The following is a 21,782-nucleotide window of genomic DNA, read 5'->3' on the forward strand; positions in this document are numbered from 1 at the left end:
AGCTCATCTCGATAACGACTCGTACCTTTTCTAAGTTGGCATCTATCCCTCGTTGGTGAATGACAAAGCCGAGGAACCTCCCTGAGCTGACTCCGAAGACACACTTCATAGGGTTCAAATGCATGTTGAACCGCCTAAGCGTTTGGAATGTTTCGATCAGGTCGGCCAGGTGTGTGCTTGCGACCTTGCTCTTTACAATCATGTCGTCTATATACACCTCCATATTCCTCCCGAGCTGGTGCTTGAAAAGTTTGTCGACCATCCTTTGGTAAGTCGCCCTAGCGTTCTTTAGGCCGAAGGGCATCACCTTGTAACAATAGACCCCTCGACTAGTGACGAAGGCAGTGTCTTCTTGGTTTGGGGTTGCCATCTGGATTTGGTTGTAGCCTAAGAATGCATCCATGAACATAAGGCATTCATGGCCCGTGGTGGCATCGACTAACTGGTCTATCTTGGGTAGCGGATAGCAGTCCTTGGGGCATGCCCGGTAGAGATCAGTATAATCAACACACATCCTCCAACTTCCATTAGGTTTTTTAACGAGGACTACATTCGATAGCCACCGGGGGTATTTAACCTCAGTAATGAATCCAGCCTTTACAAGGCGATCGACCTTGTCCCCGATCGCCTTCTATCGGTCGGGGGCGAACCTCCTTGGTCTTTGTCTTACCGGCCATGCCTCGGGGTCGATGTTGAGTCGGTGTTGGGCCACTTCTGGGTTAATCCCGGGCATCTCCTCGGGGGACCACGTGAATATGTCAGTGTTCTTCCTCAGGAAGTCAATGAGGTGGAGCTAGTCCACTTTAGAGAGCGTGGCTCCGACCTTGACGGTCTGGTCGGGATGACTCCTCTTTAGAGGTACCTCAATGAGTGGCTTGGGAGGCTCCAGCGGCATTTGCGGTATGGGTTCTTCACGAGGATCGGGAACTGGAGTTGGGCGCAGCTTTCTTGGGAGAGTAACCCCGATGAGGTAGCATCACCTTGACTCCCCTAGGTCACTTTGGGCCGGGGATGTTTCTCAACAGTGCTGTGGGCGTAGGCCTTTCTCGTCGCAGAGCTACTGCCACCGGCCGCTAGTACCTCGAAGATGACGTCGATTTGTCTCTCGATGGGTCCCTTGGGGTGTGGAATCGCCTTCGAGGATTTGAGGTAATGCCTGAGTTGGCCTCTCCGGATCAGTGCCTCTATTTGATTCTGGAGGTCACGATAGTCCTCTGTGTCATGACCGTAGTCCCGATGGAACCTACAATATTTAGATCGATCTTTGTGAGTGGCCTTCATAGGACGAGGTTGTTGCAAGAGACCTATCTCTTTAATTTGGAGGAAGATCTCGGTGTGGGACGTATTCAAGGGGAGAGGCCGGGGCCTCGGGAGCAATAACTCTTGCCGGCCGAGCTCGCGGTGGGGTGTTGCCGGGGCTACTGAGGTTGTTCCTCGGGACAGTTCCGCCCTTGACCTCTTGCCTTCCATGTGCCTTTCCGCCACCAATGCCTCGGCGACGATGTATTGGTTGGCGCGTTGAAGCATTTCGGAGGTGGTCGTTGGCCGCTTCTCAATCAGCGACCAGAAGAACCTCGAAGGCTTCAAACCCATCAGAAAGGCCTGCAAGATTAGAGAGGGGTGAACATCCAAAAAACCCCAAATCTCGGTGGCAAAACATGGCACGAACTGAGAGAGCAACTCGTCTTCGCACTGGTATAGCACGAGCAGGGTGGTCATGGAAGCCCTGGGTGATGCGCTGGTGAGGAAGTTTTGCTCGAACTCCCCGGCAAGTTGGTCGAAGGATGAGACTAAGGATTGGCGTAGCTGGCTGAACCATGTTCGTGCCAGCCCCCTCAGAGTGGTTGGAAATTCCCGGCACATCAATGCATCAGAGGTGCCATAGAGGGCCATCTAGGCTCGGAATGCGGAGACGTGCTGCTCCATTGGATCGGAGCCGCCGTCATATGTCTCTAATGTCGACAGCCTGAAATTGAGGGGTACTAGCTTGTCTTGTACTTCCTAAGTGAAAGGAGACTCGCCCAAGCCGCCTTCACTGGAGTCACTCCACAATTTTCGAAACTCGTGCAGGAATGCATCCAAATGTTGGTTAACACGGGATAGTTGGGCCCTAAGTGAGTCATCCGCCGAGTCAGACGATATGGTGTCAGGCTCGAGATGAGGTAGCGCGGCTCGATAGGGTGTGGGTATGTTCTGCATGGGAGGACCTCTCAGGTCGATCGCTTGCTCTTGGGCTTCTCTGATCCCGACCTGCTCCCCACTCGGGGGCTGCCGGGTTGGGTCGGTCAGGGGTGTCGCTAATCATACGATTTGGGGAATAATTGGAGCGAGCGTCTGTATCATGCCTGCCATGGCCTGCACTTGCTTGGTCAGGCTAAGGAACACCTCGGGTGTCACGGCCGAGGGCCTTGTGGTGAGCCCTGGGTGTGACAATCCTAGGTCATTGAACAGACGCCGGTAGCGATCTAGCGTCGAGGCCGGGATCCCCCCGTCTCCGGGGGTGGGGAGGGCCTGACTTTCTAGCTCGACGGAAGAGAGGTCGGTCGGTGGTTCTCTCCCGGGGAGAACTCCTGTCAGTTGCTCCTACGACATGACCCTCCTTCTAGGGCTAAAATGTTAGTGAACAAAAGTACCGTGGCTGATGAGTCAGCACGGTTAGGTCTGTAGGTCGATGTCGGGAGCTTCTTGCGGGGTGGGTAGGATGATGAGGTGGTCGCGCCCTCGGGAAGGAATGTTGCCTGACATTGGTCGAGATCCAGGCCAGCTCACTGCTCTCCTTTGTACGAAGGAAGGTGTCTCCTAGGTCGAGACGTTCGCTAGTCGGGAGTGGTCATTTCGGAGCAACTTGGATAAGAGTTAGGCTGGCGGAGTCAGCTGGGCCCTTGTGAGAGGATGTCGATCCGAGTTTCTCAGTTTGCCGACCCAGGCGCTGTTTGTAGTGGGATGCATCTCTCCGACTCCGGGATGAATGGCAACGCATCCTTGTGTACTGGATGGCAATTTTCGGATTGAGGCGCTCGTCGTTCGGGAGTGTTTGCCTTCCTGTAAAATGACCTTCGTCGGGTGCTTCCTGACTTTGGCCCCTCCGACAAGTAAGTTAGTGGAGTATTTGATATTGAGTTTTTTCTCTTCCCCTAGCCAGACGTTAGCCAGGGGTTTATATACTATTATATGAGGATTGGTTGCGCCTCAATTCGGTGTGACCGTTGACCCTTGTGGGAGGGGACGACTTTTCTGACGAATTGGCGTCTTAGGGGATGCCTGAGCGGCATCAGACGGCATTACCCCGAGTCCTCGGGATAGTCGTGTCACATAGTGTCTCGGTATGGAACCTGGCTTGACGTGCGTCACGGGGTTCTAATGACGTGTGGCATTGGATTCTGATATTAGTTGGGACGTGACGTGTGACGTCGATGATGACTCGTCTGAGAGCCAAAATATGCCATATCATATAGCAAGAAGGGATACTTGGCCAAGGCAAGAGAAGCTTTAATACTCACAATCACTTAAAGATTGCCTCTATTATAAAATATGAGATTGCCTCTATCATGATCTTCTGAGATGATCTTCTACCATTTTGCAAGCCTAAATGGATACCTCAACAAGCTAATCCTCTTCCTTTTATCGCTTCTCGGCCTTCCCCCTGAGCCCGTTCGTGATTCAGCTGTGTTGCTTTGTGTCCCCTGCCATGTTTGGATCTCTAGCTTTGATGCTTCTGAAAGCCCAGCGATCCCGCCTTCCGGCCTCGGTGCGTCGACATGCTGTTCATGCTGACGTCGGCTCTGACGGTCTCCGGACTCGCCGCTGTCGAGATGGAGAACCTCTCCAGTGCTCAAATTGTCGTCCTTTCGCTCTTGATGTTTCATGGCGGCAAGGTGTTCGTTACTTTGCTCGGCCTTCTGTTTGGGAGAGGGAAGCAAGACGAACCGGGGAGCTCTGCCGGCAGAGTGGATTCAGCCTGCATTGAGCTCGAGTCCGTCGATCCCTCCCAAAACACCATTGACCGCATTGAGTCGGGGATAAGTCCTGCGGCGGCCGGCGCCGACGAAAGCTCTGTTCGATCTCTGGGATATGTAGTCTCTGGCTATGTTGCTATCTTTCATCTGATCGGCACCTCGTTGCTCCTGGGAGCACGAGGCATACTGAAGACGAAGGGCATCGATGTCTTCCTGTTTTGTCTATCTGCTACCGTTTCATCGTTTTCGAATGGGGGCTTGATCGCTAGCAACGAAAACATGGCCATCATGAACAAGGACCCGGTCGTTCTCCTGCTCATGATCGCTCAGGTTCTGGGAGGCAACACGGTATTCCCTCTGTTCCTGAGATGGGTGATACGGGCCTTGAAGAAGCTCACCTGACGTGACGAGTTCAAGTGCATGCGCTTCAGCACGGTGGGAGCTCAACTCAGTCCTCTGCTTCCAAAGTCGGAGACTTCGATGCTGTCTCTCACGGTCATCGGGCTGATGACTGCGCTGCTTGTGCTCTTCTGCGCCGCGGACTGGAACGGAGCGGTGTTCGACGGATTGAATTATGTGGAGAAGTTGGTCAGTGCATTGTTCATCGCTGTGAACTCCAGGCACGCTGGTGAGAATTCCATCGACTGTTGCCTCATCTCCCCTGCAGTTTTGGTGTTCGTCATCGTCATGATGTGAGTACTTCTGTTCCTCTTTGCGTGATATCTTTCCTATTTCATCATACTCTTTGTAATTATACTGCTGCCATTCTGGTCTCCAGGCATCTTCGCTCTTCCATGTCCTTTTCCTTCATTGATATAAGGATGACACAAGCTCCGATGGAATCAAGAAGGAAGACAAGAAGAAGTTTCACAGCTTTCCTACATTGCCATCATCATCATTACCATTTGCATCACCGAGAGAAGGAAGATGACCAGAGATCCACATAACTTCAGCACATTGAAGTTAATCTTCGAAGTGATCAGGTAATCTCCCGTCACAATCTTTAGGTAGCTCTAAGCACCATGAGAATGATCACGAGAATCGACAGAGGTTTACTGCAACTGGTGATTACAGTGGCTACAGGAATGTTGGGCTGCCAACTGGTCATAGCTGCTGGAGGTTGCTGAGATTGCATCCGCAAGCTTATCCTGGCTCGTCAAGCTCTATGGAAGGCTGAAGAAGTTTAGTGCAGGTGATGACAGAGCATGGAAGCTCTACTGAGCATGCGATGAACTTGCGAGCTAATAGTTCTTGCAAATACCCATAGGAAACCACCAGAGAATGAGTTTGGATGCTGATAGATTTATTCATATATAATCAAAATTATCAGATATTAGAAAAAAATTACGTTGGAAAATAAATATCAGATTGAACGAAAGGTTTCTTTCTTATATACAGATATCAAAATGGCAGAATAATTTCCCAGAAAAGAAGATAAACCAGAGAGGTCCGATCTAAGAGTTCACAGATCTCAAAGCCACAGCTGTTTTCCGATTTAAGACGAACAGAAATAACAAATAGATTTCTTTGACCACCGGTTTTGCTAGTTAATTACAACACTACCTGCACTACCACAAAATTACGATTCTGCCCTTCGATCGCCGCCCCACCGCACCAGGACTTCGTACCCCTCCGCCGACCTCGCGGCGAAGTCGGCCAGCGAGCTGACGGCCACCGACATCCCTGCACACAGCACCCTCCTGGCCATCTCCGCCGTCGCCATCGCCGCTGCCGCCGCGGCGTCGTCTCCCTCCCCCTCCTCGGCCGCCGCCCTCCCGCTCACCGACCCGATCCCGGCCGCGAAGAAGTCCAGGCCGTCCACCACCTGCGCCTCCCCCACCGACTCCAGCAGCCGCGACCACTGCACGCACAGGCCCAGCACAGCCGGCGCGCCACCCGAGGGCCGCGGCGGGGAGAGCGGGGACCGCGCGCCGCCGCCCCCGGGGTCACCGCAGCGGAGTGCCCACCCGGCCAGGGCGCGGGCGTAGGCCCGCTGGGCCGCGACCCACGCCTCGAGGCACGCCCGCCAGTTCCGGAGCTCCGCCTCGAGCGCCGCGGCCGCCCGGGGATGCCGTGGCTGCGGTGCCGCGTCCTCCGAGCCCTTCCCGGCGGCGGCGGCGGACGCGAGGATCAGGAGCTTGGCCTCGTCTATCGTGCGCTTCTGGATCCGGTGACAGTCCGCGGTCGTCCTCCACATCTTCGCTAACCTGCACCGCGGGGCAAAGGTAGCAAGTTGAACGGACGTGATTCAATGCCTTTTTGATCCAACGGACAACCGCTCACCAGCATCAAGCAGGTAACATAATAAAGAAAGAAGTGCCCACCATCTTCCTGCCTATGCTTTTCAAGAATCAACTACAAAATTTTATTTTTATTGAATGATGCAATTTTACATTATATAATGAATGCTAGATGTAAATCACAAAGAAAATAAGGATTAAAAAAGAACATGAGGTCGCAGATCTTATCTGCATGTTATAATTAGAGCAGATAAAAAAGTGAGAGCTTTTACTTTGGAGTGGAGCAGAGCATCAGCTGAACGCATGGTATCATTACTTCCATTACTCTTACCAGCAGCTTTATAGTGATTAAGTTGCATCACTGGAAGGAATCAAACTGTACCTTCATGAAAAAGCTATGCCATACTGTTTGACTGCCTGATACACATGGTCCAAATACTGGCGAATTGATCGACAATTAGTTCATTTATTTCTAGTTCCTTGTCTGCTGCACATCATTAGACTATGTCATCAGCTTAATGCATGCTATCATTACTTCGATTACTGTCCAATGGCTTTATATTGACTAAACTATGTTATCGAAAGGAATCAACTGAACCTTCTTTATAAAGCCTTTTTATAGTTTGACTGTTGATGATATGCATGTACAAGGGTAAAGTGAGGTGGAGTATCATATTATTCATTGTGGAACATGCATGTTCTTTGTTCTCTATGCTATAGACCATTGAGATGTGAAAAAATCTGTTTTAGTGCACACAATATGAATGTGTTTGATAGCTTGTCATATCAATGCTTGAAACCTTACCTATGTGTAGGTTCCAAATTCTAAATCTTCATAGGAGCATGTTTAGCCTATATCTACATTGACTTACGCACCATAATTGTCCAAGAATTCTATCTTGTGATATTATACTGTGCGTGTTGTTTGAAGAATCAAGGGCCCAGACATGACATGATGAGTTTTCATAGCATATGAGCATCACTTCAGTTAAGGCAAAAATATGAAAATGGTGGTGCTCTTTAGAAAATAAGCCACTTGAGGACATGCAAAGGACAGAAAGATGTGTTTTCTACTATATTTTTAGAAGTTACCATTATTCAAATGATTGTAGCATTTTAATTCTGGGAATTGCATACTCATCAATAAGCACAGATTTATAGATGGACAGAGCAAGATAAGAGTAAAAATTAGCCTTACATGTTCATGCAATGAAAGTTTTCTTCTTCATTTCAAACAAAGTAGTCATTTGCTGGTAAATGATCCAATGATCACTTGTAATATTAGAATGACAACATGTTCCTAGTTTGCACTCTTTTGATATTAATCTGAATCTTATTCTAGCCATTTGGGAGGACATGATAGAATGAGAGTAGTTCTCTGAGAAATTAATTATCTTCCAAATTTAGGAAAAGATAGTTCAGGGTCTCCTTATCTGGAGAGAAGTTATGGAATGATGTAAAGGAAACTTGAGAGGTCAAGGCTACCTTTATTGAAGGGTCGGCAAAAAGACCTATAAGGAGACCCTGGAAATACAGGACTCTGGAAATAAAGGACTCATAGTTTTTCTGCTTGAAGAAAATAAAGAAAAAAGAGATGGTGTTCCTAACAGGACTCTGGAAATACCCTTTAAGTACTTCTAACATAAATATATTCTGATGTCTAATCATCCAAATGGCTAAATCATCTTCTTGGTCATACTAGTCTAAATGACAATGGTCTAACATGAAAAAATACATATGCTTTACTAAACTATTTTATCAAATAGATAAAGTAAAATTTTAGAGCATACCCTTGTAGTAGCTCGATCAGCTGCGGATGCAATTCCTCATCCCGCAAAGTTTCTATTCTTTTTGACACTGACTCAACTGAATGTATAGAAACTTTTAATCGGGTATGCAGATCTCTTACGACTGCTCTTGTTTTTTCAACAGCAGAAGGCTCTTCACCATGCACATCTTGGTTCCTCAGTTGCATGTATTTCTTCTCAAATGCAATTCTTATCCGCTCTCCAGCCTGCAGCAACATGACACATTTTTACGAATTACACTAAAATGCATTTACTCTTTGCCACTAGTTAGTTGGAACCAAAAGTCTGCTTGCCGAAAACAATTACCTTAACCTCCTCATATAATTTCTTCTCCCATTCATATAACCTATCCAATGTTGATTGGTGGCTCCCTGATATCATGCAGGATTCCTGGGAATAGTCACTGCTGCTTTCATAACCATCATATCCTGAACTGGGAGCAGCATGAAAGAACCTAGAAGACGACGAGCGTGATGATGCAGACCGGAATAAAACAATTGGGTTCATCATTTTAACTGCAGCAGAAATGCAGAACATATAAATTCAAAATAATAAGAGGTACACATTTCAAATTCAGAACTCAGAAGCATTTCATATCATGATTCTTTTTCATGTTATCAACCCAACAAAGACCACTATAATGACTTGATGAATGTACCAGCAATTTCACTAGAAGTTGATGAGTACTGGGCTCGGCTTGCTTCCAACAATACTGAAACCTCATGAGCACAGTCACAAATCCGTATAAATTGGCACTCAATGTCTTTCATGATTTCTGTCATACTTGTTGGTCTTCGGTTCAGATAAACGGTAAATCCAGGGGTTTCTTCTGCAGACTCTCTCTTTCCTACCACCTCCTTCTCTTTAGTTATTTTAATTTCTATGGCATCTTTTGTTTCTGAGACTTCAATGGTCTCCAAATTCTTAGATTGATGTTCCTTCACCTCACGCTTTTTACGATTTTTATTTTTGGCTCCTGAAGAATTTTCACCTGCATCCTTTATTCTAGTATGTCCCGAATCGACTTCATGTCTTTCATTCTGGATTTCTGGTTGCACACACTCTTCTTCCCCTCTCGTTCCTTCTTCTTCCAATTCTGGAATTCCTTCTTCTTCTCTAACCTGCCTTAATCCTGCTATATCATCATCATTAATCACCTGATCAAAACTGCCCTGGTATGCATATCCATATGTGTCCAGTGAAGAGAAAGGATTCCAAAATGAGTCCCACTGTGAATTTCGAGGTGACGCCGGCGGGTAGCTTGGCCTATCATAAGTTGAAGAAAAGAATGAAGAGTTTAATGGTGTGGACTGTGTGGCAAAAAAGTCATCACTTCCATAATGATCCATAGGGTAATAAGAGTTAATTCTCACTGTTTCTGTTGGCTGAGGACACTCTTCAACAGATACCGAAGTACTTCCTCCTGATCTCAAGTATCTTGCAATATGTAAAGTGCTTTCCCTAGACCGGTTTTGTGCCGATGCTGAGGACCTAAATGGAACCCCGATGATTTTCTCAGGCTGGTTTAGTGTTGATGCAGAGGACTTGAAGGGAATACCAATGATTTCTGGGCTTAATTTCTTCACAGGCGTGAATGGCGGTGTCGTGAATGAATCTGAAAATGAATCATAGTGTTCATGTCCGTCAACAAAATCACATAGAGCACGGGAGATGCGCTTTAGAGACTGAATATAAGCGATGTGCCCGGAGGCAAAGCGTATCCTCTGCTCGATCGCCTGTTTTATGAAATTTCGTCTTTCCTTGCACATCTGGACAGCTTCTTCATCTTCCAACCTCGAAGCAGAACATCCCATCTTGAAGGTTTTCTATGAATTCTTCAGAACCGAATCATAACCATATTGACAGAATGGAAGCAGACTGTTGCTGTCGAAACTCATAGGATTCTTCAGTGCTGTTCCACAATTAAGTAGTCAGAAAAATTCCACACAGTCATCACTGCATGGTGGTGGTGAAGATCACCAGAGACATAACATGAAATCTGGAGCTCAGTTGAACTCCCAAACTATATGTGGAAAGATCAATTGAACTTACAGCAAGTGGAGTTGACTTCAACCTCTTTGGAATCCTTCTCTTCACCTTATCGAAAGCTGACAGCTCTAGATTAATGCAGAAAATTTTGCCAGCAGTAACCCTTGTCCAGACTGAACTGTGAGAGGAAAATAATTTGGTTAGCAAATTATTCTCTTGAAAGTAGATGTGGTAGCAGAAGATTATGTTGGAACGTTCATGTGTGTTTTGCTAAAGCAAGTGAGAGAAGATGCCTACGTAAGCGGAAAGAAGAATGCAAACTTGAAGAGGGGGAAAAACAAGACACAGAAATTGACAGTCTGAAACATGATGAAATCATGCTGAAGAAACTAAATTGTTACCGGAAAATAAACTCCCCCAAAAGAACAAAAAAGAAGCAAATGTTTAGTATCCCAGCAACCTGAGAAGCAGACATGCATGTGGTAAAGAAGATCACAAGATGCTGTTGATGCAAAAGCAGATCTCCAGAGAGAAGTAAAAGAAGATGGGAACTACATGACCGAGAAGTAAACCACCATCCACTACTAGGAACCAGGAGGCTTTTCTACACAGCAAACAAGACAAAATGTGCAGGAGATCTCCATGGAGCAGGAAGAGAAGCTGGCAATCACAAGCAAAATGTTTCAGAAAAGAAAAGGCAGTATTCTTGATCTGCCTTTCAATTTATCAAAAAACCTGACCTGATGAAACACAAAGAAGGATTCCAAATCACATGAGGGAAAAGGACAAAGCAGTAAAGCTTGACATTAAGACTCTGAATTGTACAGTCAAGCTTCAAAGCAGAAGCAGAAAAATGACAAAAGATCATAAAGATGAGCAGCAGAAGCCCATTCCATTAAGCGGAACACATTAACACCCCCAGCTGTTCATCTCCCTAAAAGAAGTAAAAAAGAAGCAGCATGAGACCACCACCAACCTTGAAACAAAAAACCTTCTGCAAACATGAATAGAATCCAATTCCGATGCACAATAGGGCTGCAACTGTGCTGGTTCCTTCGCTCAGGCTGGAAGCACAACTCTTGATCTCAGAGAGAGAGAGAGAGGCAACGGTCAAATGAGCTAAAGTAGAAAGAATTGAAGCAGAGAGGAACTGAGCGCGTTTAAAGAGGAGGAAGGGCGGAGAGTACAACTTTATTCCTGAAACTACGCCCTTGGGGTGCAGAAGAATTACAAAGAGAGCCCAACGACACATAATTCATCCCATTTGTCCCTTTTGATCTCCCCAGTGGAGCGGCGTACAATTTGGTGGAAGCAATGAATGAACTCAATGGCCCTACCATGACAATGAGAATACTACCGATGGGTACAGCATCCGGTGAGATCCAAGAACATGTCATTTCCACACTCATCCCCCCTCTTTACCAAACAAATAAACTCTTTTTTTTCTAAATTAAAGTATATAAAAAAAAAAACATATGAGTCATTATGATTAATCATCTTCAGCCACTCATGATATAAATATACTTTAAATTTTTATTATGATTATAGGTGTATTAAGAATTTAGGATACATATTTTGAACTCAAACTATCTAATATCAAACATGATTAATCTTTTTTTTATAAAATAAATATTAATAAGAGGATAGATAATGATAAATATATATATGTTTTAAGTTTTAAAAAGGATGGATATATTAAAATCTCTCGCCCACTACTACTATTATTAATATCAACATCATTATCATTTATAATTCCCTTTTCCAACGAATTTGACCGGTCGCTGGAAGCGTTTGAAAGATTGGGCAAACAGGTAATTTGGTGCCAGGGAAAAAGAATGGTGCTTTAATTGCAGAAAAGCTGGGACATAAATGTGGGATTAAGAAGGCGAAGACACAATTAGCAGCTCATTAATTATTATTATTATTAGGATTTGAACAGGGGATTAGGAGGCTGGAATTTAAAAGGCCAAAAGTAACATTCGAGTCGGCTGGAAAAAGCAAAAGAGAGAAAGCGAGTAGGAAAGAAAGAAAGTAAAAGATTCGGGCCCGTTTTAGAGCTCTTCCTGATGCCTCGATCTGCGAGATTCTTCTCTTCCTTCCTTCCTCCCTGCATCATCATCCCCTTCGATCTATCAGCAGCAAGAAGAAGAAGAAGAAGAAGAAGTGTGTTTGGGTGGGGAGGGGGGGGGGGGGGGGGGGGGGGATTGCGTCGTGGCTGGTGATGAGCTATGCGTCGTCTTGAGATTGTTGACAGATGATGACCCTACGAGAAAAGGCTGCGGGTTGCTTGGATTGTACATGGTAAAACCAGGAACATTATTGGCCTATGACATTGTCTTGCTCATCACTGGACTCCACAGGAGACTGTGTGTGTGTGTGTGTATAGGTTGGCTTGTTTGTTCCATTCGCCATGCCCAGTGGGGGCGTGCAGGCTTTTAGCTTGGGCGATGTACAAGCTGAGAGGAGACACCTCCTTCCGTCTCAGGGAACACGAAGAATCTTAAGATTCTTCTTCGGGGACCGGCAAACGCATCGATCTCTCCATGTCTGATCTCACAGCCGCTTCTTCATTTCTCGTGTTCATTAAAGATCATAACCAAAGAGAAACTGAAGCTCAAAGGGGAAGACAAAATGCAACGACACCACCTTCAGCTGCATTCAAGTTACGAAGAACAATCGAGCTGGTCGTCTCCTCGGCCTTTGTAAAAGCAGCTTCAACTTTAGGTGAAAGATAAGATCAGCGAGGCAAAGCAAGCTCCCCAAAACTAGCATGAAAACCATGCATGCTTTCTTCATGTCTCTACTACCATACCATCTCATCTTCTCACGTTGTGAGACACTTGAATTTGGTACCAGCAAGAACATTGGTTCGATCGGGTCAATTCATTTCTGACTGTGTCACCTAACGATCGATCGGCTTTGGAGACAACAGACTTCATTCAAGCAGACGTTAGATGGAGATTAAGCCTAGGCCCGTCTTGGCTGGCTTGCACGGCTGGCCTTTCTTGACTGGCCCATCTCACGGGGACCCGCTTGCAACCGGGCCCCACACGGGCTGGTCCGCAGGGCATCACCAACAGGCAATTAGGAAAAAAAAATAATCCATATAAAAGAAAATAATTATCAATAAATGAAACATAGAAGCCAACTATTTCTAACCCATCCGAGAGGTGAAAGCTTTGGCTTTTGTTCCACCGTTACGAGTGCAAACCCATTTATTTGAGAGCCAATGAGAACAATCAATCGATGGGCACCAAAAAGTAGCCTCGCCTAATTAAAAGCTCTCCGTGGCATGTTTCTCTGAGCACCGATGGGGCCTCCAATGATAGGTTGCAGGCGCTGCCGTCACCATCCTCATCTTCTTCTTCTTACTCACTCACTCCTCCTCATCTGCTGGTCCACTTGCCATTTCACCAGCAGATTTCCGCCCCCTGTACACATCCTAAATGTCATGTGTGGCCCGCCAATATCCACCACCGCCGGGGTAAGTCTTCTGCCTCTAGCTTTCTTTCCTCAGCGCCGGTTGATGGAGAGCATCAATCCTTCCTGGAAGAAACGCCATGTTTAATGCTGTAGCATCAACCAGCGACTCTCTATTAACAGACTACTTTCAGAGCAATTGACATTTCAACGCCCACACCTTTCACATCACTCTTATTTTGTCGCTTCTATGTGAAGATAGATTGGTTTCAGATGACTGCACGAGAAATAATCTCAATGAAATTGTATGGAAAATAATTGATTCGAGTTAGAGGTCTGTATAGGAGAATTAGCAGCACAAATGTTGACAATTACGAATGCATCTGATGCTTTACGAAGGAATAACCATAGATGTGACTATAGTGTATATGGACAGTGATCCTCAGGAAATAGTTCTAATGTCTTGTTCATGAAAGACAATGCTGCGCTCAATATTGGCCTAAGCAAATCTGAGATTGTGGCATTCCTCAAATAATGTCTCTTTTTTATATTAGGATGCCAAGTTAGGATGGGAGGCCAACAACTAAGACTATGCAACCATTTGGCATCGGTTGAGACATTTGGTGGCTTAGGAACAAACCATCAAAAAATAATGGAACCTTCTTAGTTTCCTCTCCTAAAGCTTCGACTGATCTCATATTGTCTAAGAACATATCTGCTTCCTATCGCACAGAAAGATTACATTGGGACACACTACCATGATGATGCATGGAATTATACAACAAGAACCAATGCATTCCAACTTTATCTTATGTTAATCTATGAACACCTGCAATCTACTGCCCATCAAAGTGTTTGCGAGACTCCATGCCTACTCTGAGAAGAACACCGTCAGAATTAGTAATACCTGCATGCAAGTTAGTTTAAGAGACTCTTTTCCTTTTCTTTTGTTGGTGACATGGAGTAGAAAGTGCAGAAACAGAGATGAATCACCAAAGGAATGCTACTTGGGTGAAAAGGTTAGCTTTTTGTTGATTAGAGACAGAAATCCAACACTTAGCTCTGTCTTTGGCTTGGTCTGTGAGATAGAAAGACGGCTCTCTTTTTCCCCAGGGTGCAGAACTGGTTTTTGCGTGAGGTTCCATTACCTCCTTCCCATCCTCTCCTACCTTACCTTCCAACAGAAGACCAAAAGAAAGAGGGAGAAGGAAGGAACAACCTCTCAAATATTATCTTCCTCCTCCTCCACAACGGAACCACAGCTCCAACCTACTCAATAATTTGATCTTTTGCCAAAGGTCTCACCTTTTTCTCCGCTTCCGAGACCAATTTCTTGGCACTCTCCAAGCCACAAAATCCAATTTTTTTGGTCTTTAGAACTCCATTTCCCCGTTCTGTCCATCATCTCCACAGGGCAATCCTTCTTCCACTGCAAAGGCGCCTCCTTTTTGTGGATTACATTACTTCTTTCTTGGGTTCTTGCTCTCCTGATATCTTTGTCGATTCGGGTGGCGGGTTTTGGACGGGGCTCAGATGGAACCCTCAATGCTGGGCTCATCATCGACGTCCCAGAAGAGATTCCCTAAGCTTCGAGGTGTCCGATGGCGCATTGATCTCGGAGTACTGCCGAGTTCGCTGTCGGCGTCTATCGATGATCTTCGCTGTGCAACCGCAGATGCCCGGAGGAGGTGTGACTGCTGCCAAGTCCAACTCTTTGATGGGAACTCGTATTCCTGTGGTTTCTGTTGGCAAAATTGCTCTTTCTTCCGCATGTGATTCGGCATGAGCAATACTTTTCGAGCTTTATCGCAAACAAAAATTGTTTTCTCAACAATAAGCTTTTTAGTTTGATCTTCGTGTTGAGATTGCCAATCTATTCTAGTAGAATCTTAAATTTGCGCTGTTGGGTCTCTCCTCAGCTGAGCTAACAATGTCATTTATTGGATGAGTTGGGTGGTGATGGTGAGACTGAACCTTACTGTCTCGGTCTCTGCATCAAATTTTCAGCAAGAAGCTTTATTTTTCCCGTCATGTTTTTTGGTTCCCTGATTTCCTTCAAGATTAATTTCTACAATTGACTTTGGTTCATCGACAGATATGCTAGTCTGAGGCGTCGTATGCTAATGGATTTTCATCTCCCAAGGGCTGTGGATAGATCTCCTGATCTTACCATGGACAATCCCTTGTCACAAAATCCAGGTATATTTAATTGAGCTTTGTTGGATTACGAATCTCTTCTTTGTGGCATTTTTTGTGCTTGTTGTCACCGAAGAAACCTCAGCTGGTGAAACTTGTAATTCTTTGTTAATTGGACATGAATGCAATATAATACTCATAGTTTTTTTCCTTTTCCTTCCCAAGAAATGTTAGATTCGAATGCCATGAGCTTTCATGTTGATTAATATGTAATTATTGACCAAAATTTTGTAGATTTATGGCACTAGTCGATTATGCTTACTAGAAAGGATTTATACTATATATAATTTCTACAAACAACCGATATGACTATGCTGATTTAACCTATATGGAACAAAGTAATTCTGTTTTGTAAGACAAGAAGATAGAACAACAACAACAAAACCGTAAGTCCCAACTGTTTGGAATCGGCTACATGAATCTTTTGCCGCATTAAGATCTGTAAAAAGTCATATGTTTAGTTAAGTTCAGAGCATTTAAATCTTTATTTAGAATTTATATTAAAGTCTTTGAATATCTTCCTCTACCTCCTCTCATACCACTAACCATGGTTTGACTTACGGATTATTTGTATTGGTGTACCTATCGGCCATCGGTACGATACATATCGACCTACCGACATATAATACGGTGAGGCATACTGACAGACCAATATGTATCGCCCATATCGGTCCCCTATCGAACTAATACGTATCTCCCGTACCGAGCGGTATGTCGCAGTATGACGAATCTTTCTACTAACATTAATTATTTTACCTATTTTGACTACCACATTCGAAGGTCTCATAAGCACATGCCTAGATCATATTAAGTTTTTTTTTTTTCATCTTATTTTCTATCTGATCGATACCTAGTTGTTCACGAATAAAAGTATTTCTTTTCCTATCTTGCTTAGTAATTTCACACATCTATTTCAATATTATCATCTTTATAACATAATTTTTTTGTATATGTTGTTTCTTAATTGCCAAACACTCAGGTCCATAAGGCATTGTTGGTGAGACAAGAATATATCTATCATTAAAGGACTTGGTTGTATTATCAAGTCCCATAATCACTTTGTTGATGTACATGGTTTCCCATTATTAAATCTGTTTGTCTGATATCTGTACTATTTTGCAGACAGCACATGGAGTCGCTTTTTCAAGAATGTGGAGTTGGAGAAACTAATTGACCAAGATTTGTCGCAGTTGCATCGAGCACATGGTAGCTACTTTCAGACACCTACATGCCAAACTATGTTGAGGAGAATGTTATTATTGTGGTGTCTCCGGCACCCAGAGTATGGATATCGACGAGGCAAGTTATTGAATTGTGTTTATGATATAAGTGTTTCTCAATCTTACACTTTAAACTCCAACATTAATGTATGAATCACTTGTGTTTCTATTGACATGAAGCTCTCTCTGAATATAAATCGATAGCCTTTCTCAAAGAGCACATTGATGATGTTGTTTTTTTGTTGCATATTTGTAATTTGTCTAAAATTTCCTATGATAATTTTGACCTATTAGACATCAACAATTGTAATTTGATATGTGAAAAACCAGGTTTATGTTTTGATTTGTTGAAGAAGTCATTTACTAATGCAGATACTAATACTGTTACAGAAATGCATGAACTTTTGACTCCTCTAGTCTATGTGCTTCTTGTCGATCTGGATCACCTTTCTCAAGTGCAAAAAGCTTATGAGAGTCATTTTAGTGAATTTGATGAAATGTCCTTCTCGGAATTAAATCAGGTCTCCGACAACAGATTTAGAAGATCTATTAGTGGGGGCATGGAGATCGAAAAAGAAGGCAATCAAAATGGCATTGCTAAAGTTCACAGTATAGATGAGCTTGATCCTCACACCAAAGAAATCCTTTTGTTGAGTGATTCTTATGGAGCTGAAGGCGAGTTGGGAGTTCTTTTATCTGAGAGATTCTTGGAACATGATGTATATAGTATGTTTGACAGTTTAATGAACGGAGCACGTGGGGTGGTTGCTATGGCCGACCTTTTCTCATCATCTCCAGTAGTGTTTGAAGTATCATCATCATTTTACTATTTGTTATCGATGGTAGATTCAACTCTTTACAGTCATCTTGTTGAGCTTGGTGTGGAACCTCAGTACTTTGCCCTCCGATGGCTGCATGTTCTTTTTGGAAGGGAGTTTGACTTTGATGATCTTTTAATGATTTGGGATGAATTGTTTTCTTCTCCAAATAGTATATGCATAGACAAAGATGCAAAATACAGATTCAAGATCTTATGTGCTCCTCGAGGAGCATTTATAGCTTCAGTGGCTGTTGCAATGCTTCTTCATCTAAGATCTTCACTGTTAGCCACTGAAAATGCAACATTTTGCCTCCAAAGGATATTGAGTTTTCCCAAGAATCCAGACATGAAGATTCTTTTAGAGAAGGCCAAATCATTGGAGATCCTTGCTATTGATTCAAACAAGTTGTTATCATCATCCCAGGAAACTTCTAACAAGAACAAGTTGGCCATTACAAGAGGTTACAATCTTTCATCGGGTTCAAGTTCTGCTAGGACTCCACCAAATCAAGTACCAGATAGTTATTGGGAAGAGAAATGGAACCTATTGCATAAGACTGAAGAAACCATGATGAGAAGTGATGGATTTTTAGATTCAAGTGGAATGAAGTTTTTGGGTGAAAGATCTATTCTATCTAGGACAGCGTCACACCCTTCTCCCGCAGATGGTGGTGGGAGGAAGAATAAACATTTTTCTGTCAGACATAAGCTGTTGGATGATTTTTCTCAAGATATTAATTCTGTGGTGGAACATATGAACTCCAAACAGAGTAACTTTCTTGTTTCAAATAACATAGAATCCTCACCCTTGGAAGTAAATGCTGGAAACCATTTCATGGAGGAACTGAATGATGATAATAATATTAGACGAGTGACTTCTGACCGAACAGCTGAAGAGACATGTTTGAGTGGAGAGTGCTCTTCAATTTTCTTCATAGCAACCCATCATAGCTTGAGCAAGAACAAAGATAATGACTCAGATAAAAGTAGCATCACCTCAAATTCATGTATTTGTGACAATGATCAAGAGGCATCTATCATGGAAGAACTTTGCTGCAGAAGTTACAATAATCAATTAGTTAGAGATGATGAAGTTGTATCAGCTGCTAATGATGAACCTAAATCAGGACAAGAATTTGTTTCAGATGACGGAAAGCCACTCACTAGTAAATTCCAGTGGTTTTGGAAGTTTAGCAGAAGTTCTGCTGAAGGAACCTTGGAAAAGGGAGGAAATCAGGAATCAGAAAGATCCTCTGCTGCGGAAAATACCAAGAACAGCTGCAGCACTCCAACTTTTGTTCAAACCAGCAATTCCCAATATGTGAGCAAGAGGGGAGATGTAGGAGACAACAAAGTTCTTGGCACTTTGAGGATTCTTGGACAATCCATGCTTGAGAATATACAAGTAAGACATTGCTGTCTTTTCCAACACATTTATTCTCAAAAAATATTAAATGAAATGAGAGATGTTTATGATGGTTGTTTCCAGATTATCTTGCATTTTTTTCCATCAATAGAATACTTGAAAAAGCATCACATATGTTGATTTGAGATCTCTTCTCATTTTCTTCACTTCAGCATATGAAACTTTCCTTCTTGTTTGGATTCATCATTGCAGATATCAACATTAGAATTGTAATTGCCTATGTGCTAATTCTAAGAGTTAGATTATTTTTAGAAAAGAAATCATGAATGGTTAGAGAAAATACATTGCAATTTCTAGCATCACCAACTTAGTCCATTGCCGATTCAACCTCCCACTCTCAACTGCTATCTTAATCATGAATGAAATTTTGGTTCCTCAGGTGATCGAGACAGTTTTCCAGCAAGACCGAGTCCAATCCCTCTCATTAGAGAGCTTCTCAAATAACATTCTTGGAGGTAAAGGTCAAGCTACCGCAGTGTCTGCCCTGAAGGAGCTTCGGAAGATTAGCAGCCTGCTTTGCGAGATGTAAGGCACGACTGTTGACAAGATAAGGGGACTGCAGTTCATTCTTTTGATTTCCTGGCATCAGGAACGAACTCGAAAGGTGTATTCCCTGTTCTTCCATCATTTAGAAATGTATCCATAGCTGGTAAGTGGAGAACATCATTAGACACATTTAGTTGATTGGAATGCGGTGAGCATGTTTGATAGGCAATGTTTCATTTTGATCATAAATGTTTGCCCACAGCTTGGATTTGGATGGTGGGTGCTGCTGTTCTCTTTCGAGTCTCAAAACAGGAGTGCTTCACAAACTACTCATTGGCTTTCCGCAACTCTCTTATATCTTCTTATATGCTCAAGCATCCATGTTTAGCAGTCTACCTTATCCCAAGCTGTCTCATATAGATAATTAGTTAGATGTTTCTTTTCATTGTAACGAAAGTTTCAGATTGGTGGGTCAATTGACAGGTCAAAAGGTTTAACTTCTTTTGTTCCCTTTTTTTCCATTTTTTTTCATTTTTTTTCTCTCTCTCTCCCCACCATCACGCCTTTTTCATTAGTGTTTGGATTGATTTTGGTTTGTCTTAGTGGGAGTCTACTCCAATTCAATTTGTTTCTTTTTCAAGCCAGTCTCAGAAAAAATAGTCACATTGGACTTTCAATCCTCGGAAAATTAAGTTAAAGGAGACAATCTTCACAATACTCTTCCGAAGGTCAAGTCAGTATTTAAGTAGGACTAGTTCGAGAAGTCAAACTAGTTAGTCAGTATTTAAGTAGGACTAGTTAGACAAGTCAAACTAGTTAGAATAAGTCAAGTTTATTATTTGTTGTGTTATGAGCGTACTTATGCAACTCCCTCTCTCTTGTAGTGGATGCTTAGAAGGGGTGTTACAAAAGTTGAATAAGTCAAGTTTATTATTTGTTGTGTTATGAGCGTACTTATGCAACTCTCTCTTGTAGTGGATGCTTAGAAGGGGTGTTACAAAAGTTCTTTAGTAGGAACTGGTCACAACCACCTCTATTGACTATGGGCAACTATACTTGTTTGTTATATCGATTGGAACTATCCTTGATGGGTGTTGGGTCGTTTGTCGAACTTTTCTCATCGGAGATGTGTCATTTATGTGGTAGCGAAGTTACATCTCAATAGGATATCGCAAATGCAGACATATCAGTCCCATGTTATGCTAATATGTTAATCAAGTCATATCTGCTAATCACAGGTGTTATGTAAGATAATCACATGAGTAATGACACATGTGATATGTTTAACAATATTTTTTTGCTTATTATTATTATCATATTCTCACTTTATATTGGCTGTTGCATATATTATGATATCATTGGATCTATGGAATGAGAATTGGATCATGATAAGATCATGATAATGAGACCAATTCACATATAAACATAGATTCTAAATATTTTCGATCGATATACTATATACTCGTCCATATAATGGAGGCAATTGGTCTCATAGTTGCTCGTGTGGAGACACTAGGGATATAGTATATGTGCTCATTGGAGAATGAGTATACTGAATGATCCACTCACGGAATGCTGAATGGTTGATGATACCTCATTGTTAGATAGTGATTCTGTGATCCCAATTATTTCTACTCTTAGACTTGAGACACCAATTATTTCAGATCTAGCACAACCGATCATCGAAAGTGATAGTCAACCTTACAAGGGAAATTGAGTGTCGATAAAGGATCATCCACTCTCGGTATAAATATCATATATGTTCTTGCTCAAACAAATCCCTAGCCAAGGTCATTCAAATTGAGAGAAGAAATTCTTCGGGAGAATCCGATTAGAGCGAGACTCGAGTAGATTTCATATAGGCCTGACAGCACTATATCCGGTATACGATCTTTGGGATATTAGATAGATGAGGGACTATAGATATGCAGTAACTTAGGGCAAACATGTCCAATAGATTGGATCCCCTTGTATCGTCTAGGGACTATAGCGTAGTGGTATAGTACGTTCATAGTCGATGAGTCGAGTGAATTATTATGGAGATAATAATTCACTGAGTTAGAAGGAGTTCTGATAGATGCGACTCACGGCTAACTCGATATTGGGCTTGAGGGTCATACACATATGATAGGTGTTGCGACAAGTAGAGGTTTAGATATGAGATATCCGTCGACCCCCTATCTTATTGGATATCCGATAAGCCCTTATATTATTGGATCCT

The 21,782-nt window shown here is 43.3% G+C and overlaps 3 protein-coding genes and 1 pseudogene across 5 annotated transcripts; 2 read left to right on the top strand and 2 right to left on the bottom strand.

The window, feature by feature from the left end:
* Positions 1 to 990: 990 nt before the first annotated feature.
* LOC103991937 (uncharacterized) lies at positions 991 to 1,893 on the bottom strand. Its single transcript, XM_009411482.2, has one exon. It carries the CDS (start codon positions 1,891 to 1,893, stop codon positions 991 to 993), a length of 903 nt encoding a protein of 300 aa, XP_009409757.2.
* A 1,729-nt stretch (positions 1,894 to 3,622) lies between these two features.
* Positions 3,623 to 5,133, top strand: LOC103991936 (cation transporter HKT2;2-like; annotated as a pseudogene).
* A 290-nt stretch (positions 5,134 to 5,423) lies between these two features.
* LOC135678889 (protein ROLLING AND ERECT LEAF 2-like) lies at positions 5,424 to 11,254 on the bottom strand. 3 transcript variants are annotated; one of them, XM_065192127.1, is made up of 6 exons: positions 10,970 to 11,254; positions 10,057 to 10,166; positions 8,663 to 9,916; positions 8,311 to 8,519; positions 7,987 to 8,210; positions 5,424 to 6,163 (listed from the first exon to the last, which is right to left on the bottom strand). In XM_065192127.1, exons 3-6 carry the CDS (start codon positions 9,816 to 9,818, stop codon positions 5,536 to 5,538), a joined length of 2,217 nt encoding a protein of 738 aa, XP_065048199.1. In that variant the 5' UTR covers positions 9,819 to 9,916; positions 10,057 to 10,166; positions 10,970 to 11,254; the 3' UTR covers positions 5,424 to 5,535. The 3 variants fall into 3 exon arrangements, with proteins under 3 accessions (XP_065048199.1, XP_065048197.1, XP_065048198.1); XM_065192125.1 differs by having other exon boundaries at positions 10,057 to 10,171; XM_065192126.1 differs by lacking the exon at positions 10,970 to 11,254 and adding an exon at positions 10,549 to 10,926 and having other exon boundaries at positions 10,057 to 10,171.
* Positions 11,255 to 14,375: 3,121 nt separating this feature from the next.
* LOC135678890 (uncharacterized) lies at positions 14,376 to 19,908 on the top strand. The gene is made up of 5 exons (XM_065192128.1): positions 14,376 to 15,101; positions 15,509 to 15,612; positions 16,732 to 16,908; positions 17,220 to 19,054; positions 19,455 to 19,908. Exons 1-5 carry the CDS (start codon positions 14,947 to 14,949, stop codon positions 19,602 to 19,604), a joined length of 2,421 nt encoding a protein of 806 aa, XP_065048200.1. The 5' UTR covers positions 14,376 to 14,946; the 3' UTR covers positions 19,605 to 19,908.
* Positions 19,909 to 21,782: the final 1,874 nt, after the last annotated feature.

This window comes from Musa acuminata, chromosome BXJ1-7 (assembly GCF_036884655.1).
Source record: "Musa acuminata AAA Group cultivar baxijiao chromosome BXJ1-7, Cavendish_Baxijiao_AAA, whole genome shotgun sequence".
Taxonomy (NCBI): Eukaryota; Viridiplantae; Streptophyta; class Magnoliopsida; order Zingiberales; family Musaceae; genus Musa; species Musa acuminata.

Coding starts and splice junctions, on each gene's coding strand:
- LOC103991937 (XM_009411482.2), bottom strand. CDS start 1,893: ATGGCCCTCTATGGCACCTCTGATGCATTGATGTGCCGGGAATTTCCA.
- LOC135678889 (XM_065192127.1), bottom strand. CDS start 9,818: ATGGGATGTTCTGCTTCGAGGTTGGAAGATGAAGAAGCTGTCCAGATG. Junction 8,520..8,662: donor AACTTCTAGTGAAATTGCTG/GTACATTCATCA, acceptor TTTCTGCTGCAG/TTAAAATGATGAACCCAATT. Junction 8,211..8,310: donor AATTATATGAGGAGGTTAAG/GTAATTGTTTTC, acceptor ATGTTGCTGCAG/GCTGGAGAGCGGATAAGAAT.
- LOC135678890 (XM_065192128.1), top strand. CDS start 14,947: ATGGAACCCTCAATGCTGGGCTCATCATCGACGTCCCAGAAGAGATTC. Junction 15,102..15,508: donor ACCGCAGATGCCCGGAGGAG/GTGTGACTGCTG, acceptor GTTCATCGACAG/ATATGCTAGTCTGAGGCGTC. Junction 16,909..17,219: donor AGAGTATGGATATCGACGAG/GCAAGTTATTGA, acceptor ATACTGTTACAG/AAATGCATGAACTTTTGACT.